The sequence below is a fragment of the Aureococcus anophagefferens genome (genome assembly GCF_000186865.1).
Source record: "Aureococcus anophagefferens unplaced genomic scaffold AURANscaffold_13, whole genome shotgun sequence".
Classification (NCBI taxonomy): domain Eukaryota; class Pelagophyceae; order Pelagomonadales; family Pelagomonadaceae; genus Aureococcus; species Aureococcus anophagefferens.
The window spans coordinates 1170384-1183246 of record NW_008705573.1 but is presented as its reverse complement, the minus strand read 5'-3'; the positions used below and the strand labels follow the sequence as shown (position 1 = coordinate 1183246).

At 71.2% G+C, this 12863-nt stretch overlaps 5 protein-coding genes across 5 annotated transcripts; 1 reads left to right on the top strand and 4 right to left on the bottom strand.

Annotated features, from left to right (window-relative positions):
* Positions 1 to 560: 560 nt before the first annotated feature.
* On the bottom strand, positions 561 to 1501 carry RPE1 (ribose 5-phosphate isomerase; the record flags this gene model as incomplete). Its single annotated transcript, XM_009040007.1, has 2 exons — positions 561 to 859; positions 1129 to 1501. 2 exons carry the CDS (start codon positions 1499 to 1501, stop codon positions 561 to 563), a joined length of 672 nt encoding a protein of 223 aa, XP_009038255.1.
* Positions 1502 to 1697: 196 nt separating this feature from the next.
* AURANDRAFT_28224 (hypothetical protein) lies at positions 1698 to 2612 on the bottom strand (the record flags this gene model as incomplete). Its single annotated transcript, XM_009040006.1, has 1 exon — positions 1698 to 2612. A coding segment is annotated over one exon (915 nt), but the record flags the coding sequence as incomplete, so codon positions are not given.
* Positions 2613 to 3528: 916 nt separating this feature from the next.
* AURANDRAFT_65249 (hypothetical protein) lies at positions 3529 to 4323 on the bottom strand (the record flags this gene model as incomplete). The annotated part of the gene is made up of 1 exon (XM_009040005.1): positions 3529 to 4323. One exon carries the CDS (start codon positions 4321 to 4323, stop codon positions 3529 to 3531), a length of 795 nt encoding a protein of 264 aa, XP_009038253.1.
* Positions 4324 to 6394: 2071 nt separating this feature from the next.
* On the bottom strand, positions 6395 to 8823 carry AURANDRAFT_65248 (hypothetical protein; the record flags this gene model as incomplete). Its single annotated transcript, XM_009040004.1, has 3 exons — positions 6395 to 7184; positions 7381 to 8040; positions 8240 to 8823. 3 exons carry the CDS (start codon positions 8821 to 8823, stop codon positions 6395 to 6397), a joined length of 2034 nt encoding a protein of 677 aa, XP_009038252.1.
* Positions 8824 to 9210: 387 nt separating this feature from the next.
* AURANDRAFT_65247 (hypothetical protein) lies at positions 9211 to 11165 on the top strand (the record flags this gene model as incomplete). Its single annotated transcript, XM_009040035.1, has 2 exons — positions 9211 to 10250; positions 10292 to 11165. 2 exons carry the CDS (start codon positions 9211 to 9213, stop codon positions 11163 to 11165), a joined length of 1914 nt encoding a protein of 637 aa, XP_009038283.1.
* Between the last annotated feature and the right edge of the window lie 1698 nt (positions 11166 to 12863).

Here is a 12863-nt window from a genome sequence, read left to right as displayed (position 1 = left end):
TAGAAGACGGTGAAGGGCGTGTCCCGGTCGAGGTGCCGCCGCAGCATCGCCAAAAGCGCGCGCATCTGGGGCTCGTCGACGACCGCGGGCTTCAGCTCGATGTGAAAGCGATCGAGCGGCAGCGCGCCGCGCTCCTCGACGACGGCCTCGAAACAGGCGCGGACATCGTGGTCGAGGACGACGTCGGTTCCGTGCCGCAGCGTCGACGGCAGGGACGGTGGTCGCTGCAACGCGCGCGCGGTGGTTAGTACGCTGAGCAATAACAGCGGCAGGCGCGTATAGCGCGATTGAGTCTTAATAGCGCGATTGAGTCTTCTGGACTGCGGCATACTTCACCGTTCTGAGTGCTCCAACATCGCTCCCGGCGTCGCGTGCAAGGTGACGTCAACATCCCGCCCGGACGCAGTCGGGCGCGCATCCCCCTCTATAGCTTGGTCAACATCCACGGCCGGGACGCGTCCGAGTCGCGCGAGTGCCCGCACGGCGACGCATCCGAGTCCGAGACCCCCGCAACGCCGACGCATGCACGGAAATAAAACACCCACGAGCACCCCCTCGCCTCAAAGCCGCGTCGCGGTGCCGTCCGCGCGGCCGACGACGACGATGGGCGGGTTCTCGTCCGCGGGCAGCAGGCCGTGCTCGACGACGCCCGCGGTGCGCGACAGGTCGTCGGCCGCGCGGCGCACGTCGCGGAGGGGCGCCTCGAGGAAGAGGTCCACGATGAGGTTGCCGTTGTCCGTCTTGTAGACGGCGGCGCCGTCGTCGCCGGGCATGGCGCAGCCGGGGAACCCCGCGGGCGCGGCGCCGACGCGGAGCCGCGCGACGGCCGGCTGGAGCGACGGCAGGTTCGCGAGCTTGCCTGGGCAGGACAAGGGTGATTCAACGTCGCTTCAACGTGAGTGTTCCGCGCGCGCGCGTTCCGGAAAAAGCATCCACGCTTCGAGACCAATCCGAGAGATGATCGCTCGTCCAAAAATCAGCCGAAACGAGTGGAAAATGGCCGAGATATGAGCCTTTGAAGTTGGGAATTTCGCTCTCTTGTCCTGCCCTGGAGCTTGCGCAGGGTGCGCTGGTGGTACGCCGGCGCGATCTCCACCTACGAGGACCGCCGTCGCGGCGAGAACGAACGAGCGCGGACGCCGACGGGAGCGACGGGGATCGGGTACGTGCTGCCGACGGCGTCGCAGACCTTCCCCTCGGCGCAGCAGACGACCCAGGCCTTGGCCGCGTCGCGGAGGAGCTTCTCCCGGAGCATGGCGCCCTTGCCGCCCTTGAGCACGTGCTTCTGCCCGTCGACGGCGTCGCAGCCGCCGATGGCGAGGTCGACCGACGCGTCCGAGTCGTGGCGGAGCGTCGGGAGCTTTAACGTCTCCAGCAGCCGCGCCGTCGCGTCCGACGTCGGCAGGCAGAGCACGTCCTTGAGCGCGCCGCGCTCCAGCTTGTCGGCGATGCGCCGCAGGCAGAGCTCGACGGTCTTTCCCGTGCCGACGCCGAGGATCATGCCTATATACGGGAGACGCGTTTCGGCGTCGGGTCGCGCGAATTCGTGCGCGGCGCAAAGGACCGTCGCCCACGAGCCCGTCGACGGTCTCCGCCGCCGCCGCCTCGGCCGCCGCGTCCGCGGCGGCCGCGCGCGGCGGCGTCGGCGGCCGCGGCGGCGCGGCGGCCGCGTCGACCGTCGCGCGCCGCACCGTGCCCGCCGGGAGCTCGTCCAGGGCCGGGTACGACGCCTGGGCGCCGCGCTTCAGCACGGACCGCGACGCCACGGCGACGGCGCCCGGGAGCGCGTCGGCCAGCGACGCGCCCGCCGCGACGCCGTGCGCGAGCGCGCCGAGGAACGCGTCGCCCGCGCCGGTCGTGTCCGCGACGGCCGCGGCCTCGAAGCCCGCGGGCACGGGCACCCACACGGTCTCGCCGGCGCGCACGAGGCAGCAGCCCCGCGCGCCCAGGGTTAACACGACGTTCTTCGCGCCCTTGGCGAGAATCGCCCGGGCCGCGACGACGCATTCCTCGTCCGTGCTCGTCTCCAGACCCGTCAGGATGGCCGTCTCCGTCTCGTTGGGGCACACGACGTCGCACAATGCGAAGAGCGCGTCGGGCAGCGGCTCCGTCGGCGCCGGCGCCGCGTTGAAGACCGTCAACGCGCCCGCGTGTCGCCCGCGCTCCAGCGCGCGCATCGTCGTCGCGAGCGGCACCTCGAGCTGCGTGAGCACGACCCTGGCGCCCGCGATGGCCGCGTCCGCGTCGTCGACGTCCGCCGGCGCGAGCTCGCCGTTGGCGCCGGCGACGATGATGATCTGGTTCTCGCCGGCGCCGTCGACGACGATGTGCGCGATGCCGGACGCGGCGCTCTTCGTTTGGGCGACGTGCGCGGCGTCGACGCCAAAGGACGCGAAGTTGCCCAGCGTCGACGCGCCCAGGGAGTCCGCGCCGACCTTGGCGACCATGGACACGCGGCTCCCCAGAAGCGCCGCGGCGACGGCCTGGTTCGCGCCCTTGCCGCCGAAGAGCTGCTCGAAGCGCGAGCCCAGCAGGGTCTCGCCGGGCCTCGCGAAGCGCGGCGCGCAGGTCACGAGGTCGACGTTGGCGCTGCCGACGACGACGACGGCCATGGTTGCACGTGTGGCAGCGGTTGACAACTCGTGTCTTGCTTGCTTGCAGTGCCGGCGCGACGCGACGACCTGGAGCCTGCGGCGCGATGTGAGATGCCACTGCTCCTCCGCGGCTTCATCGACCTTGAACCACTCTGAGAGCATGGTGGGACGAGGATTTTTGTGATGCGGCTACTCCTCCCCCGCTCTCTCTAGCACATTAGACGGGTGAGCTCGCCCGCGACGGGCCGCTGCCCCCACCGCTCTGTCTAGCGCATTAGACGGGTGAGCTCGCCTGCGCGGGCAAGCGGGCCCCTGTGTGATGCGGCTGCCCCGCCGCCTCCAGGAGCCCAAGCCCTGGGAGGACGACGCGCACGTCCACGTGCCCATCATCTCCATCAAGAAAGGCCACGCCGGAAGAAAAGCACGACAACAGGTGGAGTACGCGGGCATGCTCGTCGCGCTCGTAGCCTTCGTCAGCGCCTGCGGCGTCCTCTACGAGTGGCTGAGGAAACGACGACGAGAGCGACACGTGCTGCCGTCGCTCGTCCAGCGCGCCAAGGAGTCGGCGGCGACCAATCCCGGGCGCGCGGCGCGCGGCGAACCGACGCTGCGTTTGGGCGGCGAGGCGAAGCCGAAGCCCGTGCCGCGCGGCACGCGCGGCGAGCCGGAGCTGCGGCTCAAGAAGCCGCCGCCGAAGCCCGCGGAGCCGCGGAACCGCGGCGAGCCCGCGCTGCGGCTCAAGAAGCCGCCGCCGAAGTCGGGCCCGCGCACGCGCGGCGAGCCCATGCTGCGGATGAACTCGCAGGCGCTCTTCAAGGTCCACCGGAAGAAGTACCGCGAGGAGCCCGAGCTGCGCTTCAAGCCCATCGACGAGGAAAAGGCCGTGACTTAAATCAACCTCGTCGAGGAAAAGCAGCCACTTAAAAGGAACAACCTAGGAGATGGCGCACTTGCATTTCTGGCCCTCGTCGAGCTTGTCGTACTTGGGCATCTTGCCGCCGAGCACGGCCTTCGCGAGCCACTTGAAGTAGCTCAGCTTCCGTCCGTGCTTCGCCGCCTCCTGCTGCTCCGAGAGGAAGTCGTCGGTGATGTCGACGCCCGGGATGCTGTCCATGTACTTGTTGTAGTTCTCGACGATCGCGTCCTCGTCGGTGCACATCAGAAACGACACGAAGCATTTGCGGTGCTTGGCCCGGACGATCTTGCGCAGACCGTCGAAGCTCGTGTCGCTGGGCACGCCGTCCGTCATCACCAGCACGAGCACGTCCGTCTCCGCGCCGTGGCCCTTCGGGTGCCACGAGCCGTCGAGGACGGGCTGCATGCGGCCCATGAGCGGCGTCGTGCCGTGGGGCGACCTCCCGGTGAAGAGCCGCACGACCTCCTCGGGGCGGTGGATCTCGTGCCAGGTGGCGTCGTTGAGGAACTGGACGTGGAAGCCGTCGGCGTGGTCGACGACGAGCAGCATCTTCGCCAGCGACGTGAGCGTGTTCTTGAGCTCGTCCCAGCGCGTCGTGTGCGCCTTAAAGTCGGAGATGGCGTTCATGGAGCCGCTGTCGTCGGCGATGACGACGATGTCGGCGCCGGAGACGCTGAGGAGGTCACTGACCATGGCCTCCGGGAGATCCAGTTCTTGCTGCATGGCGTGCACGCGCTCCGCGAGGGAGATCTGCGCCGGCGCCACGACGTCGCCGTCGACGACGCCCAGCACCTCGGCCGCGGGCGCGGCCATGGTGGTTCGGCACGACGACGAGAGGCGGTGGCTCTCCGAGAGCTGGAACGGCGCCGATGGGCTGCCCGAAGTTGCCGTGCACATTGACATACCGGTTGGCGCGCCCAAACATCGCATAATGGCGGCAGCCCGCCTGCTTGTGGGCTGCGTGCTGCTCGCCAACGCAGTCGCGGGCGGCCCGGCGCTGTCCTGCGCGCCCGGCGCGGCGGCGTGCCGCGCCTGCAGCAAGCACAAGCACGGCGCCAACGCCGTCGAGGCGACGCAGGAGGAGGTCCTGGCGCTGCGCGCCTTCGCCCTCGCCGCGGGCAAGTCCTGGTGGATCGACATGCGCGGCGACCACCGCGAGCAGGAGCGGGACCACTTCGCGGCCATGGGCGCCTGGGCGCGCAAGACCTTCGGCGACCGGGAGCGCGCGCGGCCCGTCGTCTACCCCTTCGGCGGCGCGGACCTCCAGACGTCCGCGACGATCTTCGACGGCGCGGCGTCGCACACGCTCGTCGACGCGCTGCCCGTCGGCGACGTCACATGTTTTCTCGATGCGAAATGCCGCCAGCGGGCGACGGACGCGGCCCAGGCCTGGTTCTCGAAGCTGCACATGCGAGGCTTCCGCTTCTCGGAGACGGCCGAGTCCGCGGAGATCTTGAAGGACGTGGGCATCCTGCCGGCGCTGCTCGTCGCCCTGGAACTCCTCTACCACCGCGTCGTCGGCGCGACGTTCTGGTCCGCGGGCGCCACGGCGGGCGTCACGCTGCACACCGCGCGGCGGCGGAGCCCCGAGCTCGCGTGGTCCTGCGGCACCTTCGAGTACGTCTCCGCCGCCGTGAAAAACGAGGCGGACTGGGCGGAGATCCTCGACGCCGTCTCGGCGCCGCCGCCCTGGAGCGTCCTCCTCAAGGCCGCGCCGCGCGACGGTCCCCAGGCGGCGCCGTGGTTCGCCGAGTCGCTCGTAGAGCGGTCCGCGGTCGTCGTCCAGGACGCGACGGGCCCCGGCGTCGCCGCTTTCGCGGACGTCGGGTGGGTCCTGGAGCCCTTCGGGTCCTTCGGGAACAGCACGCGGGAGCGTTCGGAGGTCGCGCACGCGGACAACGGCGACGCGCTCGCGCAGCTCTACGCGCACGGCGTGATCCAGCGTCCTGCGGCCGCGACGATTTTCGAGAGATGTCGGCTGGGGAAATATCGTTACCGTCGTGCTATCTAGGCATGATCCTGCGCCCCGGCGAGGAGCCCCACGGCGACCCCCACACCGCCGGCGCCCTGGGGTTCTGCTTCGGCGCGTGCGTCCACGCCGCCGACGGCGTGCTCGTCGTCGCGGCCCGGGAGGCGCCGGACGCCGTCGCGCCGCCCGGCCCCGGGCTTTTGGTCGTCCTCGGCGACCACCGCCCCGAGGTCGCCGCCGTCGCCCTGGCCCTCGACTCGCTCGAGGGCTGCGCCGTCGCGCGGAACGCGACGCCCGTGCGCCGGCTGGAAGAGACCTACGCGGCGCTCGCCGCCGCGGGCGCGCGCGTCGTCGGGCTCCCGTTGCTGTGGCACGAGGTCAAGGGCGACATGGAGTTCGCCGTGCGCTGGCTCCAGGGCAAGGGGGCGGCGACCTACGTGCACGTGTCGCGGCGCGACGGCGTCGTGAACCTCGTCGCGTCGCTCGAGCCCAAGGTCGCGGCGCAGGAGCTGATTTTGGACGACCGCGACAAGATCGAGGGCATGACCAAGGTCGCGCCGCCGCCGCCCCTGGCGCTCGACGCGGCCAAGTACGCGTCCTACGCCGCCCACTACGCGGCGCAGGAGCGCCACCTGCGCTGCTGGTCCCGGAGCTGGGCCCCCGCGGGGCTCCACGTGTTTCTGGAGGATTTCGCGCGCGACCCGGCGAACGCGCTCCGCGCCGCGGCGGCGCACCTGGGGCTGCCGCCGCCCGGCGACGCGAGCCGGAGGGTCGGGGAGGCCGTGCAGCGGGCCTACGCCGAGGAGCGGCCCTGCCGGCTGCGCATCGCGGACTACGGCGCGGTCCTGGCCGCGCTCGCCGCCGCGGGCCACCACGGCTGCGACGAGTGCAAGGCCGCGGACTTTTAAAAGCGTGTTAGGCCGGCGGCCCGCGCGTGAGGCGGCTCGCGAGCTCCTCGGCGATGCGCCGCCGCCGCTCCTTGGCGGAGACGGGCTTGGGCGCGGGCTTGGGCGCGGGCCGCTCGCGCGTCGGGTCGAGGCGGCTCAGGTGGCTGTCGAGCGTGTAGGAGACGCTCTTCGCGCGCCAGTCGATCTTCCGCGGCGGCTCGACGAAGGAGCGGATGGACCGCTTCCCCGCGACGTCCGCGGCGCCGCCGCCGCTCGGCGGCCGCAGCAGGCCCGCGGGCAGGTCGACGATGACGCGGAGCTCGCCGCCGCCCTGGGCGTTCGCCAGGCGGAAGGCGTCGCGCCAGTCGCCGTCGCTCAGCAGGATGATCGTGCGCCGGTTCACGGGGTGGCGGTAGCAGATGGAGAAGTCCGGCGCGTCGAGCACGCGGTCCGACGGCGCGACCCCCAGCGCGCCGCACGCGGCGCGCCCGAGCGCGCGCAGCGTCGCCGCCTCCTCGAGGAACACGGTCACGGGCACGGCGGACGTCTGCGAGTCCTCCTCGTGCTTCCGCGACGCCTTGACGTAGAGCGCGAGGCTCGGACCGCATGGCGCCTTCCGCGGCGACTTTTTGGAGGTCTTCGGCGCCGCGGCCGCGGGCGCGGTCGCCTCCGCGAGGCTCGGCTGCTTCGCGTCCGCGTCGGAGCTCCGCTCGGCGACGCGGGGGACCTGGGACGGCGCCGTCTTCTGGCTCCGCAGGGACGGCGCGCCGAGCGAGTCCTTGGACTCCTTCTTCGTGACCTTGACGACGGGCGCGGACCTGGGCGGGGGACACTCGTGATTCACGTACGTGAGCGTTCCGCGCGCGCGCCATCTCCCACAAGCATCCACGCGTCAAGACCGTTCCGAGCGATGATCGCTCGTCCAAAAATCAGCCGAAACGAGTGGAACACGGCCGAGCTCGGAGCCTTTGTGAAGTCGGGCACGTCGCGCTCTCGTCCCGCGCGGGCGCGGACCGCGGCTGCGGCACGCCCTCGTCCTTCTCGCGGCTCAGCACCTCCCGCAGCTCCGTGCGCACGAGCCCCAGCGCCGAGCCGATGGTGAAGGGCGTGCCCGGCGCCACGGAGGACGCGCGCGACGAGTGCGCGTACGACGCGACGGAGATGGACTCGCCGTCGTCGTACTTCGTGGCCATGATGCGCTCCTGCTCCCTGGGGATGGATCCGGGGCCCGACGAGTCGCCGTTGCGCGAGAACTTCGCGGAGACGTTCTCCGCGTCCTCGTAGAGGCTCACGTTGAGGCGGCCGTCCGCGTCGAAGGTGCCGTTGACGAAGAACGGCGACGTCGACGTCAGCGCGGGCGACAGCGCGGACCCGGGCGACCCGAGCGGGTCCGCCGCGGCCGGTGCGTCGTCGAGCGCGAGCGCGCCCGGCGCCGGCGCCGGCGCGAGCGCGTGGGGCGCGCCCGGCGTCGTCGTCGACGCGGGCGACAGCGCGGACGGCGCCGTCCTCTCGGACCGCGGGCTCGAGACGCCGGGCGTCGGCGTCGGGCTGTAGAGGTGCACCGTGAGCGCCCGCGACGCCGGGCGGTCGGCGTCGCCGGGGGCGCCCCTGGAGAGCTCCGCGTAGGACCGCTGGGACCGCGCGGACCCTAAATCGTCGTCGTCGCCGCGCCGCCTGTGTGGAAATCAAATCTTAAACCCGACTGCAATGTGCGCGTATGCGACAGTTTCGACGCAATCTCTTCCGCTGTGCTTCGAGAACTCGACGAGAGCAATCAATCCGTCCAAAAATCAGCCGAATCGACTTCGATTTGACCGAGCTCGAGAGGTTTGAAGTTTTTGCCGGACAGGGCGTTCCACTGGTTGATTTCCACACAGCGCGCCGCCGGTCCAGCTCGTCCTCGACGACGAGGCTCCGGTCGTCGACGAGGAGCCGCGGCGACCGCTTCGGGAGGTCCGGCACGTCGAAGACGCGCTGGGCGAGGGGGAGCTGGGACACCGGCGCGCGCCGGAAGGCGCCTCCGGGCGACGGAAGCGAGTAGTACTCGACGGCGCCGAACGACGGCGCGCCTGGCAGCTCGTCGAGCGCCGCGTGGCGGCCGCGCGCGGTCCCGACGAGCGCGTCGGCGAACCTGAAGCCCGGCTTGAGGACGCGGCTCCCGTAGGGGTTCGTCGCCGCGTCGTAGTCGCCGCTGACCTCGAGGACGCGCGCCGCTTTGGCGCGCGCGAGGAAACCGGCGGGGAACGAGTCCGTGAGGAGTTTGTTCGACGTGCGCTCGGGCAGCCGCAGCGCGCCGAGCTTCGGGACGGGCGTCGCGTGCGTGAAGCGCGCCAGCGGGTCCCGGTCGATCTCCCGGTCCTCGAGCGGCCGCAGCCGCGTCGTCAGGCGCCGCGCGTCGGCGCGCGGCGCGCGCTCCGGCGCCTCGCCGGGCTCGGCGGTGTCGCCGAGCTCGGGCATGGAGCTCGAGTACTGCAGGTGGCTCGACGACGCCTGGCCGCTGGAGGCCCCGTAGGACGGCGCCGGCGCCCAGGGCGTCGGCGACACGTGCTGGGGCTCGCGCGTCCCGTTGGCGGAGATGAGCACGCGCAGCTTGTGGCCCCCGGGCGTCTCGATGGTCCCGTTGCCGCCCGTGCCCCGGCTCAGCACCGAGTCGTCGAAGAACATGGTCGTTCTTGTATGCTCGAAGCTGCCTCACGCCATCGTCCGTCGCGTTAAAGCCAGGCTAAGATTTGGTTTGCACTTTCTCGCCGCGTGAGGGCGAGAGGCTGCCCCATGGGCCCAGATGTCAGACAGGCGCGCCCGCAGCGACGCAGCGCTCGACGACAGCGACGAGCGCGAGACACGATGGGTAAGAAGTCGCGCAAGCCGCCGAAGCAGGCCGCCGACGCGCCGCCGCCGCCGCCGCCGGCCCGCGAGGTCGGCGCGGCCGACGACGACACCTCGCTCTGGCACGGCGCGCGCGAGCGGTTCCACGCCGGCGCCGTCGTCGCCGTCGCGGAGGCGGACCCCGAGGGCCCCTTCGCCGGCGGCGTCCGCGTCGTCCGCTTCGACGGCGCCGGCGGCAAGTGGGTCTGCGAGGTGCCGCGGATGCCGGGCCGGCTCGTCGGCCTCGGCGAGGACCGGCTATCGCTCGACTACGCCGCGCGGCCGGCCAACGCCGCGGCGCCGCCGTCGGCGGCCTGCGCGTTCTCCGACGCCCAGGGCGGCTGCGGCCGGGGGCTCGTGGCGACGGCGGCGCTGCGGCGCGGCGCCGAGCTCTTCACGGAGTACCCCTTCTTCGTCGTCGACCGCCGGAGCCACCGGTCGCGCTGGGCGGCCTACGTGCAGCTGCGGGCGAGCGCGAAGCGCGGCGACGGCGACGCCGCCGCGGCGCTGGCGGCCTTCGACGAGCTGCGCTACGACGTCGCGACGGCGCCCAAGGAGGCCACGGTCGAGGCCGCGGGCGCGATGGTCGACGGCGCGCTCGAGCAGCTCCGGTCGCTCCTCGGCGCCGACGCCTTCGCCGCGCGCCGCGAGGCCGAGGTAAAGACCGTCGTCGACGTGCTCCGGAAATTCGAGGGCAACCAGTTCCAGTTCGAGCACGGCGGGCCCGGCGTCGGCGCCGCGTGCGCTCTGTACCGGCGCGTCGCCCGCGCCAACCACTCGTGCGCGCCGTCGCTCGTCCTCGCGCCGGCGCGGCTGCCGCAGCGACCGGGGGAACGCGTCGCGGGCGACGGCGGCGTGGCCGTGCGGACCTGCTGCGACGTCGCGGCCGGCGAGCCCCTCACGATCTGCTATGGCGCCAAGGAGCTCGTCGGCTGGGACGTCGCGAAGCGCCGGGCCTACCTCGAGAAACACAACGGCTTCTTCTGCCGCTGCGTGCGCTGCGAGCTGGAAGGGGCGTCGTAAATGAGGCTCGCGAGAGCTGCTTGAGGGCAACTTGAAGATCTCGAGCTCGACCGATGATGTCCGACGCGAGCCTGCTCTGGGCACTCATCGCGGCGCGCGCCGCCGCGTTGGCGCCGGCACCGCTCAAAACGACGGTCGTCGTCGACGTCGACGACACGGTCAAGTCGTCCGGCAACGTGCGCCTCGCGGGCATCCCGCTCGGCGGCATCGACGGCCAGTACGACCGCGGCGACTTCTACCCGGGCATGTTCGACTTCGCCTACGAGCTCGGCGCGCCGGAGCCCGTCGCCGTGCTGACGGCGCGCGCGGAGGAGTTCAAGTTCGCGCTCGAGCTGAAGGAGAGCGACAAGGTCGTCGCGGCGTTCCGCGACTGCGGCCGGCGGAACGGCGCCGCGGGCTGGGGCGTCGGCCTGGACCGCGTGCTCTACGGCAGCGTCCACGAGTGGGTCTTCCAGGACTTCAAGGGCTGGGTCAAGTTCCAGAACTTCGAGCGGCTCGCGGCGCGGCTCGGCGACCTGCCCCGAGGCGACGGCGAGGAACCGGCGCGCCGCTACGTCTTCGTGGGCGACACGGGCGAGCTCGACGGCCAGGCCGGCGAGATCATGCTCGCGCGGCACCCGGACCTCTGCGCCGCCGTGCTGCTCCACTGCGTCGGCACGGACGCGCGCGGCCGCGGCGTCGCGGTGCCGGACGGGTACGCCGTGAACGGCCGGCCCGTGCGCTTCTTCCGCACGTACGTCATGGCCGCCTTCCACGCGCTGGACCTGGGGCTCATGGGCGAGGAGGGATTTGACCGCGTGGTGGAGGCGGCGCTCCGCGACGTCGGCGACGCCGACGACGGCCGGGGAAGGCGCGCGGACGTCGTCGCGGACGTCGAGGACGCGAGGGAGCGGCTCGCGCGGCGACATTAGTACCCTTAGCTGCTGATGTCATCGCATTCCAGGGACCTCCCTCGGTTTGATGTGCTTGCGTCCGCTCGCACGGCCACATTAACTAAGCCTAGACATTATTTCACCACCAGCCCCAGCCACCGATCGGGGCGGAACGGGCGGGCAGGACGGAGGCCCGGTCATAGAAGTCCAGGATGTGCTTGAATACCTCGTCGGGCGGCGTCGTCTGCGCGGTGCTGCTCGCGAGGCGCTTGGACCGCGTCCGCGCGGCCGCCGCGCCCGCGACGGGCTTCGGCGCCGTCGACCCGAAGAGCCGCAGCAGCTTCGGCGGCGCGTGCGCGCGGCCGGCCAGGCAGAGGTAGCGCATGGTCCACAACTTGACGCGCGGCTCGCGGACGACGCGCACGTAATTCTTCCAGGACCCAGCCCGGTCGACTGCTTCGAGCAGATCGATGATGTGGGAGAAATGACAGCGCCAAACCTCGCCTGCGATGCGATACCCGCCGCCATGCTCTAATTCGTCGTAACACTCCAGCAGTTCAGACGCGATCTCCGCTGCGGTCTTGTTGTGCTGAAAATGTCCAACCGGAGTAGCTGCCAATGTCGTATCGGCTCCGTGTTTCAGCAGAACGCGAATGGTCTCAACTGAGCCTGTCTTTGGCTGGCCACGGGCGCCATCGTAGCAGGAGCGAGACTCGTAACCGTCGCTGAGATCCATCAGTCGGAGCATGAGGGGTGTAGAGCCGCGGTTGGTTCGAACGTCGACCTGCGCGCCGGCGGCGACGAGAAGGTCGATGATCTTCTCAGAACGGTGCGTAAGTGTCATACGGGAAGTCCACGGGGCTACATTTCTCCACGTCTCCTCTGAGCGGTCGCTCGCGACGATGTGCAGAGGACGCTCGCCGCGTTTATTATCGCGGTTCGGATCGGCGCCCCGCTCGAGCAGAAGGCGGATGACTTGGAGCTGCGCATCCAGAGGCACGTCCGCGACGGGCTCGTCGTCGTCGTCGTCGTCGTCCTCTTTCATCCACGGCTCAGGCTTCTCAAGCATCGCGATGTTCAGCAGTGTATCTTGGGAGTGCTCATCATCCATGTGTCCATTCACGTCGTCGCCAAGATCAAGGGCGTCCCGCAGGGCGCAGACGTCCCCCGACCGCACGGCGGCGACGGCGGCGGCGGAGAGGACCATGTTTTGGGTGCTCTTTTTCTTAGCCATAGGCGATCCACGCTTCGCGCCTTGCTCTCGATTGCGGCTGCCAGTGTCTTCACCTTGGCGATTCGCCTCACTCGCGAGGACTCACCGTGCGGACGCCGCCGCGGCGCGTGCAGCAGATCTACGCACGGCAGACGCCCGAATCCCCCACGCCGCAGCGGTCCTCCCTTAGCTACGTAGCATCCCCGCGCCGCCGCCGCGTCTCCGCGTGCTTCACGAGGCGCCGCGCCTTGCGCGCGTCCTTGGCCGCGGCGGCCCAGGTCGACGCGAGCGCGTTGGAGAGGACCTTGGCCTGGGTCCGCGAGAGCGACGGCCGCGACGAGAAGACGAGGAGCTGCGACACCAGCTCCGGGTGGTTCGCCGGCCGCGCGCGCGGCTTGAAGGCCGCGGCCGGGAGGAACGCGTGGCGATGCGGCGCGAGCGTTTCCTCCGCGAGCGGATCGAGGGCTCGGAGCGCGGCGAGGTGCGCCGAGTCGTGCCCCAGGCGCCCCGCCTTCGCGGGGGCG